Raw genomic sequence first — 17,378 nt, 5'->3', positions numbered from 1 at the left:
TACGAGCGGTCACGTTCTGAGGACTTCCTGTCTAGGACAGTTAGTTGTGTTTTGTGTAAATGGGAAGGTCCTAAGCAACAGCATGTGGTACCACTGAAGATAATTTAAGATGAGCCTGTCAGTTGTGCCTATTGTGTGTTATACATCACAACCCTGCATAAATCGTTTCCATCCATTCTCCATCAGCTTCCAATGAACTACTACAATGTGTATAGAGTTCGTTGGTTGCGATCTATGCTGTTTCCAAATCTCCATTGTAGTTTTTCATTTCTTTGACATTGCCTGTCAAAAGTATTGTGTAATAAGTCAGGACTAGGCGTTTCCATTATTACACCAGTTTTTCCTAATGGCCTCTGACACGACACAGAAATCCTTTAAACCACAGTGACTCTATGCAGTATACTACCTTAAAGCAGACTGGAACACATCATTGTACTACTCAAATTTTATGCAAGTAACTAGTGGCAAGATCTGATGTTGCCGTAGTTTCGTTACAATGACATATTTACTTTATCCTATCTGAAAGCATGACATGACACTTATTCCACATCTATTTTCATCATTTTAGCCACTAATTAAATGTATATTTAATTGTACAGCTTGCACTGTCCACTATGTATTTTATTCCTTCATTCTTTATTTCTGCTTACTTATTTTGCTTAATTTATGATCTTTGTTTAGTTGTACCAGGCCTGATTCTGATTTTGACGAACAATCATATTAAATATCCCTGATTAAAGACAATTACGTCCTCGTGTTAAGCCCTAATAAAGTTACACCATTACCTACATTTGTTCTGTCCATCTTTGGCAGAGTCAGGTACCCTTACATTACAGCCCAGATTCTGGCCTGCTTTTCCAGGACAACTTTGATTCCATTCATAATGCTTGTGTGACTGGTCAGCTCTCCGAGAAATGGACAGTTAGAGAAGCATCATGAAAGCAGGCGCCCCTCACAATCTGCACTGAAACTCAAGTCACAGTGCCTCACTGCCAGACAGACACCCATCCACATGCAAGACCTTCATGCAGAAAACAGCTATAGAATGCAGTATGGCAGGACTCATGTGGACTGTCCAGGGCTCAGTGCAGCGATCATAAATATACCTGAACACTATTTATAATAATAAACGTCTTACGGGAAGGAAACGCTGATCAAACTTTTTGTATCTAAGCTTTTTGTCTGCTTCCTCCCCCCGCCCATGTTAGTTCTTCACAGCAAAGACTTTCCAGAAGACTTCTGATTCTTGATGCCAGAGCCATGCACTCACACGTCACAAGACTATGCCCAGACTGGCACAAGCACCTGACTGTGACAAGGTTACCGTCCATCCCTACTTAAAGCTGCCCACTCTAAATGCTCATTTACCCAGAGGCATAATCAACTCGAAACCTTAAAAAAAATGTTCAATAGCGTATTAAGGTATTTAAAATATTTGAGGCCTGAATTACACAAACTGAATGTAAAACATTTCTGCAGAAATAACTGAAAAGCACATAAAAAGAATCACAGAATGCATCAATCATATTTTGTGCAAAGAATTTGCTCCAATGCACTTATCATTGGATATCTGAAAATTAACCCTGATGACCAAGGAAATGGCTTTAGAAATCTAAGTCTTCTCGAAATACAGTACAAATAACTACTAGAGACTGCAAAGCTACAAACGTATCCATCATTTAAGAGAAACAGGTAAATATACTCTGTGCCTATTTACACAATTTTCATACATTTTAGGTACCTATAATTGTTCCAGAGAAGACCTGGAGCAAGACTGCTTCCCACTGCAGTAAATCACCTTCTGGAGGAGGGAAGAAGCTCTTGACTGACTGCTGTTCAACGCAAGCTCAGAGCAGCCAAAACTACTTGCAAAATCTCAACCTATTACCAAAAGCCCAGAGGTTCATGCCCCCAAGGGGCCCCATTCAGAACGCTTCGATGCCCTGTCTTCTGACTGAACACACGAAGCACCTAGCACCCAGAGAGGACAGAGAAGAGACAACTCACCAAATGAGCGTTTTCTTTAGCTTCCTGGACTCGCTGCACCTGTGGTTCAGCTACAACTTTGGCGTCCTGGTCAGAAGTCATGGGCCGTCTGCTTCCTGGCTCCTTGGAGAGAAGCAAGCTGTCAAAATGACAGACAGGAAAACAACGTAAGAAACAAAGGAACTCGTCCATCTACAGAAATTCTACTCATGACTAACCAGTTTAGGCAATATAGTAATCGGTGTCATGCTTATTTCTTTATATAAAATACTTAATTTCTTGGAAAAGCACGGGCATGACACGAAGAGCCAAATTCTGAACTTTTTTGTAGTAGTAAGTGGCTACTGTGTCTTTTGTTACATATTGGAAATATTTATTTTAATCGATTTGTGATACATTCACCTACCGAGGACCTATTCTGAATTGGAGGGTCAATATACTAGAAAAACACAGCAGCCTCCCAAGTTACAAAGCAAGTAAGCATTCTCGCTGGGTCCACAATCCATATAGGATGTCGTAGTATTATATTACATAACGAAATAAGCCAGCTGAAATTAATGCCACTTGGCACCACCGTTCATATGTTCATATTCATTCAAATTCATATGGGAGGGTGTGAACAAATTAATTTCATAGTAGTATTATAGTGTGTACATGAAGAAAACAGCCGACAACAATTTGCCACACAGATATATTTTCCCCAACACCACACTAGTGAAAAGAGCCCCCCCCCCCATTCACATGGCCCGTTTGTGAAGTGATAATCCCCACACAATTGAAACCCTGTCTCTGACATGAGCCTTTGTGTTTAGACACAAAGCAGAAAAAAGAACAGCATGGCTATACAGATTATGACACTGAATCTGCGACTTCATTCCCAGACATATTTATTTAAACAATTTCTGCTACTTTTTGGCAAGATATTTATAAAAGACAAATGGTTTATGGAAGTTTTCTGTGAAGTTCTCTGCAGCCGACATTCAATAAGTAGTTGCTGTTGTACCTTTTATAGGAGAAATTCAATGTTGGAGCCAAGAGTGTAAATCAGTGTCAAGCAATCAAACCCCATAAAGGCTGCCCAGCATGCAGATTTGAACTTTAAACTTTTAATCGCAGCCATTTTGATAAACAATATGACCTGTATTTTGTGCGCAGAAGTAAATCTGTATGTGAACAGACGCCCATTTCTGGGAAATGGAGCCAACTAACTTACACCTGCAAAAGGCAGATTATGTCATGGACCTTGTAGGACATGACGCTGCAGTTTATGATCTTCTTTACATAGAACTGCAATAAACCGAGCAGCAACTTTTACTGTATTCTACCCCATTAATTTAATTTAAAACAAAACTGGGCAGGTGAAGTGGGCAGACCTTCCTTCCTTTGGTTCTTGTATAGTGCTTCCAAGAGTTTTAATGCACTCACCACAATTAAGCGGTTGTAGAAGCGTGACAGAAACAGGGGCACTTAGACCTTAGTTCTCAGTTTTTTGCAGGTGTGCATATACCAAAAAAACAATAAAAAAGGACAATATTTATCAAGCTTCTGACCCAAAGTAAATTCTCATCTGGAAGGAATAAATTTTTTTCTTTTTTTAATCTAATACTCATTTTAATTTAATTCAGTTTAAATACAGCTTTATACTCAGGGAATGTGACGTTTACCTGGGCAAATGAACAAACTAGAACTGTCACTATTGATCATATCAGTAATCGAGTAATCTACCAATTAATCTGATGATTCGAGTAATCTAATGCAATATAATATAAAACATGCACTGCTTTCTGCACAAGGCAGGATCACTCATACGGTCAATTTAAAACATTTAGAATGCATGTTTCTGAAGAGTGAAAGATAACCAAGGACCCCATCAAAAAGCCACGCCCACACGGAGTGAACGTTCAAACTCCACACACACAAAACGGCTGCATGCAATGACGGCGTGAACAGGTCTAACAGACTTGCATCATATGCAATGTTAATATCGCTATGGCATTTGATACACGTGCAATTGTCAGTGCAAGGACCACAAGAGTCTGCTGGGTTCACACCATTAATACGTTGCGCTAAAACATTCTTGGTCAGTCATAAGAAACACGGGTTACTTTTCAAAATTTTGTATATGTTTAAAAAATCTGAAAAGTTTACTGCTTTTGCATTGCATGAGTGCTGCACGCAAGCTCTGAATACCATTCGTTTCCTGCTGTTTGACCATTTCCTGCACTCAGACTATGTGGTGCGTTGAAAAGAAATTACAAATGATGAGGACAGAAGTCTACAAGAACTGGGCATGAAAAGACAGTTCGCCTTCCACTGAACGGAAATATTTTATATTTCTTAGAGACCAAGTGATTGTCAGCACTGCTTCGTATCTGTTGGCACAACGAACAGCAATAACCACCAACTTCTACACCCTACCAAGTCTGTCAAATAAGTTCTATTTGGCTATATATTTAATTTTCAACTCTTAAATGATGTGAACACAGAGTATTGTTCAGCGCCACTCAAAACACACGTTTCAAAAAATAATTTGTTGAATATATAGTCTATTATGCAAGATGACACTAAATGGCAGATCTAACTTTAGCAGCAATTAATATTTTGACATAGAGGAATTTTAGAAAGTAAATTAAGCAAAATAATTTAAGCGCACATGATAGCGACAGACTGGCTACTCCATGAAGCTAAATGGCACATATGTACAGGTAACTTTATTTATACTTTATTGGTCGAGTCTGTCAAACCCAAAAGTCTTCTTTAAGACGTATTTGCATTGCAGTTATTCTGTGGTGATATTTAAATTATGCTTTCTAATACTAACGGACAAATGCATTTTTGTTCACTTTTAATGTGAAGTGCTTCCACAAAATTGGTTTTCATTCTTTATTTTCACCTTCATCCGCTTGTATAGGGTAATGTACCTTCTGCCCTATTGGCAAGTAAGAAAGAAGGAAAATTTATATTGATGCTTTTTTGTAATCAAGTAATCGGGTTTAAATCAAGAAATTGTGACAGATGTAGAACAAAACATAACGGTTAAAGTCCTGCAAGCTAAACAGATGACATACAAATTGCCTAGGGTGGCCTACACCCTTCTTCACCTCCTTAGAAGATAACGTGATTGGCCAGAAACCAACCAAAGAATAAGGCTTAAAAATTTAAGTCACTATATTCTGTATCTGGGGTTCGCGCTGGGGCTGCACAATTCTGAAAAAATGTGAATCGCAATTCTTCCGTTTAGAATTGAGATCGCAATTCTCTAACATTTTTTTTTTTTATGTAAACTTTTTCTGCACGCATTAAACAGCAAAGGAAAACCACAAAACATGACTGTGTCAAACATATGACTGATCCAGGACTGGCATATCAACTTCTGACAACAGAAAAGAAACGCTCAACTGGTCATTCAGTTAGAGTAACCAAAACAGCCATGTAAATGTTCCAAACCAAAAGTGCCAGTGGGGTACTTTTTGGTACTTTGGTACTTGGGGTGGGACTTGAAACGCTTTCGTCAAACGTTTATGCAAATAGCCTGCCTAAAACACAATACAGCCACTGTTCTCAGAACAGTTGCAAACTCAGAAAACAATGGTAAATGAGGTGAAAATAACAATAAAAATAATAACGGATGTGTGGAAAATGAAGAGATCCAAGCTTTAACTGTGATATGGTCGGAAGAACCAGAGATGAGGAAAGCATAAAAAGAAATATTTTATATTTTAGTATATTAGTATAAGCATGGTATTGGAAAATTTCTAAATATTGCAATGCCATTTCGTTGTAATAAATATTGGGGTATTAAAAACAAAAAGGGAATTCAACAAATTTCTCATGAACCCATCTAGGAGTGATTTAAACAGCAAGAATGAAAATGATTATGATCGTCTCATGCACATGCAGTGCTCATGCAAAAGCAGCTTAAAGAGGTAAACTTTAAACTGATTTTTAAACATATACTGGATAATCTTGAAAAGGAATAATAATTAAAATTGTGAAACTTAATTGTCTTTCCAATAACAGAGCAACCTAAACTCCATCTGCTGTAAATGTTCGTTTACAGAACTGAAAGTAAGAAAATGCCTTATCTTAATCTAGCTCACTGGCAAAGGAAGAATTGCATGTGTACAAGACGCGATGTTGGCATTAATATCGCACATCGACCAGCCATATAAGAAAGTAATTTTTCGAATTCAATACAAAATGTCCCGCCTCGCATTGTGATGTTATTCAGTGCCAGCACCGGTTTTTACGCCAGTGGAAAGCCACCTTGAAGTACCGTACTTTTGGTACCTTCTTGATGAACCAAAAGTAAGGTATCTGGTGCAGTGGAAAAGCACCCTGTAAAGAGAATGCAGAATTACGGGATGCTTCTATGGGGAAAAGTAGTTTTAATTTGATCCTGCTTATGTAATACAACGCAGAAGAACCACCGTAATATAGAAATGAGAGAGGTATGAATCAAGATTGTGTTTTTTTATGATTAATTGTGCAGCCCATGCCGTTTCAAAATTGTCCCAGTATTTCCAATTCCTTGCAAAATTTGTTCAGCAAACACTTATGCAAAGTAAGTGCTGAAGAAATGGGGCTTTGAAACCCAGGGGATGACTTTAGTGGGCACTGTCAGTCACGAGTCAGTTTTAAGAACTGCAATGCATCCTCAGTTGGTGAAAAAATGAAAAAGGTGGCCTTTGTTCAGGAGTCTGGGTGCAAGCGTGTTAAGAGCATGTTGCTTCATACTTTCCAAAACAAACTGTCTAAATTCATCAACTAGCAATGGGAGAAAGAAGGCTCGGACAACCCATGGTAGGGGGAATATAATGGACCACCAATCTCCAACGTGTTCTTATCGATAACTATATTGGTTCAATCCAGAAAATGAGTACTCCAATTCTTGGTCACAAACCTTTTTTTCTCCTGCCTCTGGGCACGGCTGCTACATTATGTGAAAGGCAGTGACAGCGATATTTTCCTGGAAAGTGCCTAGTTTGAGTTTCTCTAACCAAGGTCATTACAACATGCACACAATATGAATAAAATGTTTAAAAAAGCATTGCCAAGCATTCGTGAAATAAAAATTCATTGGCTCTTGGTTGATATTTAACATGCTACAAACAAATCTTGAAATGCTACAGAAAATGACGAGAGGTACCAAGAAAGCACAATTCAGGGTACATGACTGAAGGCCAGGGAAACTCGGATCAATACAGCACAAGGTTAACACTTGGCAATATTATTTATTGGGAACATGCAATAGAGATCCCCACATGAAACAAGGTATAGATCACAAAGAGCAGGTTATCTTTACCTTCATGGATTTATGGCTAAAGGGGGCAAGAAAGATGAACCCATGTAGGCACCTCAAATCCTATTATACATGCCAAGCAGTCGTCTATCCAACCTCCATACCCACTTGTCCTATGCACGGTCTGGACCCTAGCAGTCAGTTGGTTAAAAATATATTACACATAGAGACACAAATACAAGTTTCTTAAACACCAGGAGATGTTCCAGCCTTATACTAACATTAGACAGTGTCAAAGTAATCTACACAGGAAAAATTAAATAAAAATACAACTTTAAAAAGTTAATAAAAAGTCAACAAGTAGGATATAAAGTTGCAGACAAAAACTGCAATACGTCCAACAGTTCACCATGCCTTTAAGTATAAAGTGTTGCCAAATACAACGTGGTGCATCAAAGGGACCAAAAACACTGCCACAACCACAGTTTCCTTCCGGAATAAACTGTGAAAAATATATAGTAATTCACACTTACAGCTAAATGACCAACTTTCCCTGATTTAACTACGTATGTGATCACAGAATCACACAAATACACCAGTCTATTAGCATCCTGCACAATGATACTGCCTGAACTGCTAGTATAGTCTGCTTCGGTATAGAGGAAAGGATGAAGATTAAGCACATTCAAATGTCAAAAGGCAACAGGTCAGGTACCCTAAAGAAAATCTCCAGTTACTCAGAACACAAACATTATGTTAAGGAACATCATGGAACAGAGCTGCAGTCAGCTGTTAATAAACCGTAAACAGTCTGGCCATGCCTCTTGCGAACCGGATAAGCATATGGATTAAAAGTATGTGCTAAGTCAACTGGCCTTAACCTGATTACCCAGGCATCTGAGTAATCTGTGTTATGCTAAAGGAAATGTAAAAATCGAAGCTGTCTAAAGAGTGACGTGACACTTCTGAGAAGATGCCGGGAAGCGTTATGAATTACAAATGTTACTGACATGCAATATCAATTAAAAAGTGCTGCTGATCATTACGAACCATTCAAAAACTATTTTAGAGCAAGATAAATAAAAGTTTTAAGAAGCGAGAGACGCAGTGCAGCTCTGTGGGTAGCGGAAACTTCCTAAGATAATTAATTATAAAGCGTAATCAATGAAAGCATGATCCTGCGCATCGAAACTCTGACACGAAGTGACGAGGTATTAATCTAGGATGCAGCACACATCAACTCACACTGCACCTGCGATGCTCCTCCGGTCCTGGCTATCTGGAATGTAGACGCCTACAGCACCCTTCGGAAGATGGCAACCTCTGTGTTTCTCAGTCCCCAAGCCATATGGTTGTCACTCGCGACTATAAGTACATCTTAGTCTCGTATCACCAGTATTAAATTATAGGCTAAGTAAATCTATATTGATCTTAGCAACAAAACACCAATATTTAATTACGGAGGGAGTAAATCCGCCTTAGTATCTTAGCATTAACGCCAATATTTAACCAAATATTGTATAAATTCATCAATAGCAGCCTAGCCTCACAGTCCTGTTATTTAACTACTTACTGAGCAAATACATCTCGATATATATTCGGCCAGACTCATAACACCAGTATTTAACTACACACTGAGCAAATACATCTCGAGGTCTTAGCCTAGCCTCACAACGCAAGTATTTAACTACAAACGGAGTGAAAACGTTTCGTTATCTTAGCCAACCCTCACAATTCGAGAATTTAACTACGGATTAAGTAAATAAGTCCGAATATCTAAGGCTAGATTCATGGCACCAGAATTTAACCATATACTCAGAAAATAGCCCCCTTAGCTTAGCTTAGCTAACATGCTACACGGCGCTTTACTCACCTGCACAGCGCTGCAGTGACCGGGCCTTTACGCTTCCCGGGCAGAGAATACACCAGCTAAAAAAACCCTAGTTTATTCGTGTTAAACACCTCGAAACGGAAAACTAACTTCTGCTCTTACCTAAAAGCAAAACAGATTTTAAAGACGGCGACCGGCCAACGGACACGAAGTTTGGGTTTGTTCCCCCAGCGCGGTTAAAACCAAAATACGACTGTGTCGTCGTTGTCGTCGTCGCTGCCGCCGTCGCTGTTATTGTTGCTCTTCTTCTTTGAGTCAGAGAACGAAAACAAACACAACGACCGGTCACCCGTCTCCTCGTCGGGCGTACGTACCACCAGCCTTGGCGAAACGACTAGCAAGAGCAACGAAAAGGAGGCGAATCGTAGCACTGCTCTCCCACCCGGAGCGCGGCCACCATCGCACACTTTGTTCAGTCACAGCAGAGTCTCGCGCAGCTCCCGCCTCCCTGCCCGTAGAGCGGACCTCCCGGTTGGCTCAGACTGCAGGACTGCGCCCTCACTCGTGACCGCAGCACGACTGATGATTGGCTGTAGCCGCCAAACCTCGTTCTAGGTTCCGAAACTTTATTTATTGTTATATAGCCAATAGATTCATCGGTACTTTCAATCGGTGGGTCGGTTCCATAGTCATTGGGAGTTAGAATAAAATATGCGATTTAAATTTTTGTTCCATTTTTACTATCATTAGTGACAAGGTTACACTAAACTAGAAACATCGATAGTACGTCCGTTGTGGCAATTTTCTTAATTACAGCTAAATCTAATAAGGGGCTTTTGTGAGTAACACATCATGTTCAGCAACACTGCTTCATTTTTAACCATAGGATAGTGTTAGTGTGGTACTTGTTGGAATTGTGCTGGAATTATCTGTTCTATTACGTTGTAATTTTGCCAGAAACCTGTCACTTTTCAAGGCATATGTTGAAGTGCAATTAAACAGTTTCCAGTAGAATGATCCATGCAATTAAAAATTATAAACATTTATGTTAAAGCCACCATTTTTCAGCCTACTTCAAAACATTAGTTGGGATTTACCAAACGTATACAATACACATCTACAGGTATTGTTGTATAAGTAAGGTTGAATATTTTATATGACTCGTTCAACCAACGGCGTTGGAGACCGTTTGATAGTGGGGGGGGGGGAGCACAAATTAATGATTTATATGCAAAGGCCTGCTTATTTGGGGGGGGAGGCGTCCCGTCCTGTCCCGTCCCTTCAGTTCCCGCGCCCTGACGACTCTCAACAAATGGGAAGTACCTCATACTCAAGGCAAAAGGATACAGTAAAAAGTACAAATTATTGCACAGCTTTAGGAAACAAAGTTTGTGAATTATGTAGAAGTACATGGGCGTCGTTAGGCCGGATAAGTCCAGGGTTTAGCCCCGAGTAATTTAGCCCCGAAGTCAGTTTTCATAGTTAAGTCCCAGGTAAACTTGACTTATCCCCTGATCTTTTCAATAACCCCCTGTCTAGAGGCATATTGGATAAGTAGAGTTTTAAAAACAACAGACAAAACTATGACAAATAGAAAACGTAGGGATTTATATACCTTTGCTTTGGTCTTATGACTGTATGATGCTTGCATGTATACGCTGCTTATTCCTGTTGCGGTTATTTAAAAAATGAGCATATCATTAACAATCATAAGAAATAAGTTGAATCCATTCACATTCCAAAATACAATGCTGAGGCATACAATAACGAAATTTAGACTCTGGATGCTTATGTACAATGTCAATATCTTTTCAATGAATTATATCAAAATAGTAAATAGTCAATCAGTTCACATAAACTATCTGGCAGAGCGACACTTTCACTTACAGAATTAGAAAGCGCTCAAAATATAATTACCTTATGAAGAAATTTAGGCATGTCCCTAGAAGCTGTGGGAGGTAGACAGAAAGTTAATGCATGGCAGGATATTTTAGGGCAGGATAAGAATTTAAATACAGCCAGGCTGTCTGCTTCCTCCTACGAAACGGGGTTATAAGAAGCCACTCACACCAAGTTATTATCATCAGACATAGCAAATTGTTTCCGCAAACCGTGTGTACAAAAATGAGGAGTTTTAAAATACAGAATCTTGACATTCACGAAGAAATGTGCACACTTTTGAAAAACACAAGTCTCTTACACTTTTTATGCGTTTGGTATTGGTTTATCTTTTGCCTTTGCCCCTAGCGTATGAATGTACCATCCCGCCATTGACCTGAGGGGGGCAGTATATAAAAATCACCGACAGTTCTGATTTTTCAGGATGCCTTCTTGGCCGCATCGGCTCATACTGACGTCACCGTTTCCCCCGATCCTTTCCCGTGCCGCCGTGGAGCCGATCGGTGTGCTTAGCAAAGATGGCACTCTACAATTTCAAGAAAATTATGGTGGTTCCCACCGCAAAGGTATCTAAGCAGTCATATTATTGCGTTTTTTATGTTTGTCATGTAAAGGGTAACTCGATTCGTGAAAAATCGTTTTTATCTAATGGAGAAAATCTTTGTGGACGTCTCTCTCTCTCCGCTGCCTCAACACGTGTTTATGTTCGGCCAGATTGTGTCTAGCTTAACAGCTGACATTATGCCGTTGTACTTTTTTCATGACAGATTGCTGAGTGTAATTGTATGACATGACAGTAGACGCTTGAGTACATAGGAAGAATTATGATTTTGTATTATATAGCGTTTTGTCGTATTTAGGATAAATAAGAACGTTTCCCCCCATCCAGGACTTCATAGACCTCACATTATCAAAAACCCAGAGGAAAACTCCAACAGTCGTCCACAAGCACTATCAGATCCACCGCATCAGGCATTTTTACATGAGAAAAGTAAAATTCACTCAGCAGAATTACCACGATCGACTCTCTCAGATCTTGATGGACTTCCCAAAGCTTGATGTAAGTAAAATGTAATTGTGTATGAATGAGCAGTTGGAAGATTGTATATGTAAGCAGTTAGATTTTGAAAAGTTCAAATTAAATATTACAAAATGAAATTGGTGTCTGTAATAGTACTTTTTATAGCTTTTGTCATGATTTTCCATGTTTCTGCCCACAGGACGTCCACCCTTTTTATGCAGACTTGATGAATGTTTTGTATGACAAGGACCACTACAAGTTGGCCCTCGGACAGATAAATATAGCTAAGAACCTCATTGACAAGTAAGGAGTGTGTTTGTTTATTTGCCCGGTCCTGTAATTTCTCCCTATGTCTTTAGCTTGGTTATTTTGTGGTTCATTTTTCTTGAACTCAAGCTTGTCTTCGGCGTGACCAAGCTTCTTGTCCGTAGTGTTGCTAAGGACTATGTTCGCCTCATGAAGTACGGAGACTCCCTGTACCGCTGCAAGCAGCTGAAGCGGGCCGCCTTGGGTCGCATGTGCACCATCATGAAGAGGCAGAAGCAGAGCTTGGAGTACCTGGAGCAAGGTGGGGTTTTGAGTGCGAGCCCGTGCCGTAGGGTTGTCCTAATTTACACAGCACATCAGGTGGTCAATGGTCTGGGTTGGAGGAGGAGCTCAGGGTGCCAGTCTAACGATCCCATTTTCGTACTATTTACATTTAGACATTTGTCATACATTGCTGCCAGTTATTTGAATGATTTTCCGTCGCTATATTCTTATATTCATTATATTCTTTCTGTTAAGCCGTACTGCCAATCATTTTTCCTGTCTGTCGTTTATTGACTTCATGTGATGCTGTGTTTGGAATCAAACAAGTGATGCGCTTGAATTGACGTGAAACTTTGCTATTTGCACATGTACAGAAGTACAAGTGCTTTGGAATTCCTACATGGTTCCCTCAGTGAAGCTTTAAAAACAAGATGAGTCCCATCAAGGCACTGGTGTCTTGGTTGTAACAGCTTTGCCCCCCCCCCCCAGTACGGCAGCATCTCTCCCGCCTGCCCACCATCGACCCCAACACCAGGACCCTCCTTCTGTGCGGGTACCCCAACGTGGGCAAGTCGAGCTTCATCAATAAGGTGGGCATGATTCCTCCTGTGTTTCTCTCTGGTTGAGCGATGCACAGGAAGCATCCTGTGTGTTTGTTGGGGGGGGGGGCTATGTCAAGCCTGAGGGACTGTGAGGAAAATGCTGAGTGGGCCGTGCCCACGTTGGACTGTAGATGCCCCCAGTATTGCTGTACAGATCCTGTTTCATTGGTGTTTCATCCGGTCGGTTGGTGTTTCTGTGCTGATGGTTGGTTCTTCTTGAGCAGGTCACCAGAGCTGACGTGGAAGTGCAGCCGTATGCTTTCACCACCAAGTCCCTGTTCGTTGGCCACATGGACTACAAGTACCTACGCTGGCAGGTTTGTGCTGCAGAGTAGCGTAGAAATTTCAGTATATGAAACTAGACTTCTTCAAAAGTAAAATTACTGAATGGCTGAGATGTTCTGAATTTGAATCTCATTACCGAAGACCATACTTGGGGTCTTGGCAAGACTGGTCTTGCTAAAATGCTGAGGATGCAACCAGTGTATCCTTGATATTTGGGGTGGCGCAAGACCAACGTACGGGGATTTTTACCACCCTCTCTACTTGTGTTCTTAGTATTGGAACTGGTCTTTGGTAATGGAAGATGATGTAAGATGGGTAGACGAGAACACAAGTACGGTCAAGTATGCATACTGAGATTCACCCTTCAGATTGACAAGCAATGAATTCCCTGTTACTGTGTAGATCTAAACATTTTTTTTTTTTTATAAATTGCACAAAAAAAAAATTCGGTTCTGGGAACATGTTATGAGGCTCTGTGTTGGTTCTGTGTTTGCAGGTGGTGGACACTCCCGGGATTCTGGATCACCCCTTGGAGGAGAGGAACACCATCGAGATGCAGGCCATCACGGCACTGGCCCATCTGCGCTCGGCCGTGCTCTACGTGATGGACGTGTCGGAGCAGTGCGGCCACAACCTGGAGCAGCAGCTCAAGCTGTTTGAGAACATTCGCCCGCTGTTCGCCAACAAGGTGGCGTGCCACGTGTTGTTATTGCCTTCATTCTGAGGGCTTCTTGGAGGTCTTTTTTTAATCACATTTCCTTCGTGTGGCTTGCAGCCTTTGATTATCGTGGCCAATAAGTGTGACGTGAAGAAGATCGATGAGCTCTCAGAGGAGAATCGGGTCTGTATTTTGATCCTTGTCTTTGTTAAAGTAGAACAAACTTTCTTCCAACAACAGTGCTAGTTGTCTTGCTACCTAATGTCACTGATTGTGGTGTTGTCCTCTTTTTTTTTTTGTTGCAGAAAATCTTTTCTGACCTTGTTGCGGAGGGCATTCCCGTCATTGAGACTAGCACGCTCACAGAGGAAGGCGTCATGCAAGTCAAAACCGAGGTCAGGACCTGTTTTGGGCCAGTTCTTGTTAGTTGGCGCTAATTAGACAGACCTCCTTCCAAACCACCCCTTCTCCATCTTCAGGCGTGCGACAAACTGCTGGCCCATCGCGTCGATACGAAGATGAAGGGGAAGAAGGTGCACGATGTCCTCAACAGGCTTCATTTGGCCGTGCCGACCAAGAGGGACCAGAAGGTGCGTCCTTCCGACAGCCTCAGCTGTGGACGGTTAATGCGACAAATACTTGGTGCGCCATGTCCGGGTTGTGCGCGAAACAGCTTTTCTGCAACGAGCTAAAACGGCTCACGTGACCTTCCAGGAAAGGCCGCCGTTCATTCCCGAGGGAGCCCTGACCCGCCGGAAGGCCATGGAAGTGGACGCTCCGAAACGCAAGCTGGTAAGATGCATGACAACAAAAGAATTTAAAAAGGAGAGCTTCTCCAGAAATGTGAGCTGCCCTATCAGCCTCGCAAAGCTGTAGTATGTAGTTTAAGTCTTGGGTGAGCAAATCATTAAGCTTGTAGAACGTCATGTGACATGCAGACGGTTGCTTTGTCTCAGGAAAGGGACCTGGAGGTTGAACTTGGTGATGACTATATCTTGGACCTTCACAGTGAGTATCGCTTCTATTAAGTCCCTAAAAAGCTTTTCACCCCTTGTTTTTATAACCGTAATCATGGCTGAGTCCGCTCTGTTTCAGAATACTGGGATCTGATGAATAAGGATGAGAAGGATGATAAGATCCCGGAGGTGTGGGAGGGACACAACATAGCCGATTACATCGATCCGGAAATAATGGCGGTGAGTGGGGCATCCTGTGGAACTGGAATGCCGTTTTCCCGGGTATGTGACCTTGGGTGACTGTTGTACAATGACTCAGGCATGGTTTTCTTTAGAGCGTGACCCAGGCCACTCAGTAGAAGTGTCATGATGCATACATGGACAGCATAACATCCTCCCTTCCCCGAAAGGCAGCATTTCACGTGCTGACATCTCGATTCCCATCTAATCCTGTCACCCTCTTCCCCCCCCATTCCCCAAACAGCACCTGATGGAGCTGGAGAAGGAAGAGGAGCTGAAGGTACAGGCAGGGGAGTATGACACCGATGAGGAGAGCGAGGACGATGAGATGAAGGAGATCCGGCAGCTGGCTAAGCAGATCAAGGAGAAGAAGAAGCAGAAGTTCATGGCGTCCATAGAGAAGGACATACATGGACCCAGGATGCCCAGGACTGCTAAGAAGGTCAGTCACCCCCCACCCCAACCCAAGGAGACCTTGCTATTATAATTGATTTGATTACCCCCAACCCCACACACACACAATTAATAAATTTTGATATTCCAGGTTGAACGGAAAACTCTAGAAAAAGAAATGTCTGACCTAGGTCTGGAGATGGAAGACAAAGACGATGTAAGTTGCTCACAGTCGGGCATGATGTTTGTCGCGATGACGTGAGCTGAGATCTAACACCGCCGCGTCTTCCTCTGGTGCCGTTCAGAGCCATTACGTCACCCAGGCTCGCCGATCCAGGAGCGTCACCAGGAAGCGTAAACGTGAGGCGTCTGCTCCCCCCTTGTCCCGCACTCGCAGCCAGAGCGCCTCCCGACCCCCCAGGGATGTGTCAGGTGTCCGTGACGCGAAGGTAAGCTACAGGCATCTGCCCGGGTGCCCGTGTTGGTAAAGGGCATGCGGTGGACGCACCAAAGTACCCATGTAGTGTTGGGTTTGGTGATCATTATTAATTAAGTACATCAAATACCCGTCCTATCTTCTTGCAGAGTCAGTTCGCTTATCCGTGGTTTACTTTCCTGATTTACCATAGTCAGCATGTCTATAATTGGCTTGTGGCCATCCTTGGCGTGGACTAAGCAGGTCCTGAACAGCAGACAGATTACAGTGAATAATTTGACCAAATCTAACAATTAGTATAAAAAAAGTACATCAAATATGACATACAGGTCTTGTATAGCGCAAACTAAAACCCTGGGTTCCTTTAAATCAGAGCGCGATAAGATTTTAACTCTGAGCTATTGGTCAAGTTCTCCCCATATGAGCTTGATGGGCCGAATGGCTTCCTCATTTTTTAAATTTATGTTCTTTTTTAATTTATCGGTGATAATTGGTATGAGTGAAAGCATTACGATGAGAAATTGTAACTGACAAACCAGTGGGCAATTTAACTTGCTGTATTTACTGTAGTTGAATTTCTTTGCCATAGACAAATTTTAGAGGCAATTTTGTGTCTTATTAGATGTTGAAGAAGGTGAAGACGATGATGAAGAACTCCCAGAAAGACATGAACCGCATGGGGAAGAAGGGAGAGGCAGACCGTCACGTGTTCGACCTGAAGCCCAAACACCTTCTGGCTGGAAAGAGGAAGTCTGGGACCACAGACCGTCGCTAACCCATGGGGTGCTGATAGCCACCGTCGACGGCCAAGGGCAGAGCTTAGCTGAACGAGGGCTGCCCCACAGCTCATTTTCCTGTCCTTTACTTTACATTCAACTCAACTGTTCTTTAGTGGATGTTGTGCTGTGGAAATGATCTCTGTTAGAAAAGTGTCTTTGTAAATAGACATTTACTATTATCAATGATGGCACAGGGTGTGAGGACGTTACTGCAGTTCTGCTTTAGCCGCCCTGAAGCTAATGTTAGCCCTACACCAGATTCAGTCCTGTTTTTGTCACTGGTTGCCTTGACTTTTCTCCCTTTCAATGGTGGGACATCAGGAATGAGTGTCTGGTCTCCCCGTATTAAAATCTGAACCTATCCTGCCTCAATAGTTCTGCAAGTAACTGATGGTATGACCGATGGCACAGTGTGAATGGGGTTGAAACGTGGAGAGAGCACCCAGCCGTGTAATGGAAGGATGTCAGCTGTCTATGACCCCCCGATGGCCCCGTTTCTGAGAGTGGAGGGGGAGCAGA

At 41.9% G+C, this 17,378-nt stretch overlaps 2 protein-coding genes across 8 annotated transcripts in view; one reads left to right on the top strand and one right to left on the bottom strand.

The window, feature by feature from the left end:
• The window catches only part of larp4b (La ribonucleoprotein 4B), a 30,570-nt gene extending 20,996 nt beyond the window's left edge, over window positions 1–9,574 (bottom strand). For 2 of the 7 annotated variants that reach the window (XM_049010658.1, XM_049010657.1), the window contains exons 1-2: window positions 9,102–9,566; window positions 2,008–2,125 (exon numbers count right to left, since the gene is read on the bottom strand). The gene's annotated coding sequence lies outside the window, so the exon portion shown is untranslated. Of the gene's footprint in view, window positions 1–2,007; window positions 2,126–9,101 lie in introns of all 7 variants that reach the window. The other 5 variants (XM_049010661.1, XM_049010659.1, XM_049010660.1 and 2 more) reach the window with 5 other exon arrangements.
• Window positions 9,575–11,384: 1,810 nt separating this feature from the next.
• gtpbp4 (GTP binding protein 4) lies at window positions 11,385–17,225 on the top strand. The gene is made up of 17 exons (XM_049010155.1): window positions 11,385–11,524; window positions 11,848–12,018; window positions 12,179–12,282; window positions 12,411–12,547; window positions 13,000–13,100; window positions 13,337–13,429; window positions 13,894–14,085; window positions 14,173–14,238; window positions 14,361–14,450; window positions 14,535–14,645; window positions 14,770–14,847; window positions 15,012–15,063; window positions 15,151–15,251; window positions 15,496–15,693; window positions 15,796–15,861; window positions 15,950–16,093; window positions 16,703–17,225. Exons 1-17 carry the CDS (start codon window positions 11,477–11,479, stop codon window positions 16,853–16,855), a joined length of 1,905 nt encoding a protein of 634 aa, XP_048866112.1. The 5' UTR covers window positions 11,385–11,476; the 3' UTR covers window positions 16,856–17,225.
• Window positions 17,226–17,378: the final 153 nt, after the last annotated feature.

Source organism: Brienomyrus brachyistius, chromosome 4, assembly GCF_023856365.1.
Source record: "Brienomyrus brachyistius isolate T26 chromosome 4, BBRACH_0.4, whole genome shotgun sequence".
Classification (NCBI taxonomy): domain Eukaryota; kingdom Metazoa; phylum Chordata; class Actinopteri; order Osteoglossiformes; family Mormyridae; genus Brienomyrus; species Brienomyrus brachyistius.
Note: the sequence above shows the minus strand (reverse complement) of the source record. Positions and strands in the feature narration are given on the sequence as shown.

Bases quoted from the DNA above. Each gene is read 5' to 3' on its own strand.
- gtpbp4 (XM_049010155.1), top strand. From the start codon at position 11,477: ATGGCACTCTACAATTTCAAGAAAATTATGGTGGTTCCCACCGCAAAG. The intron at 15,252-15,495 runs GTGAGTGGGGCA...TTCCCCAAACAG, and splicing joins TCGATCCGGAAATAATGGCG to CACCTGATGGAGCTGGAGAA. The intron at 15,862-15,949 runs GTAAGTTGCTCA...GGTGCCGTTCAG, and splicing joins AGATGGAAGACAAAGACGAT to AGCCATTACGTCACCCAGGC.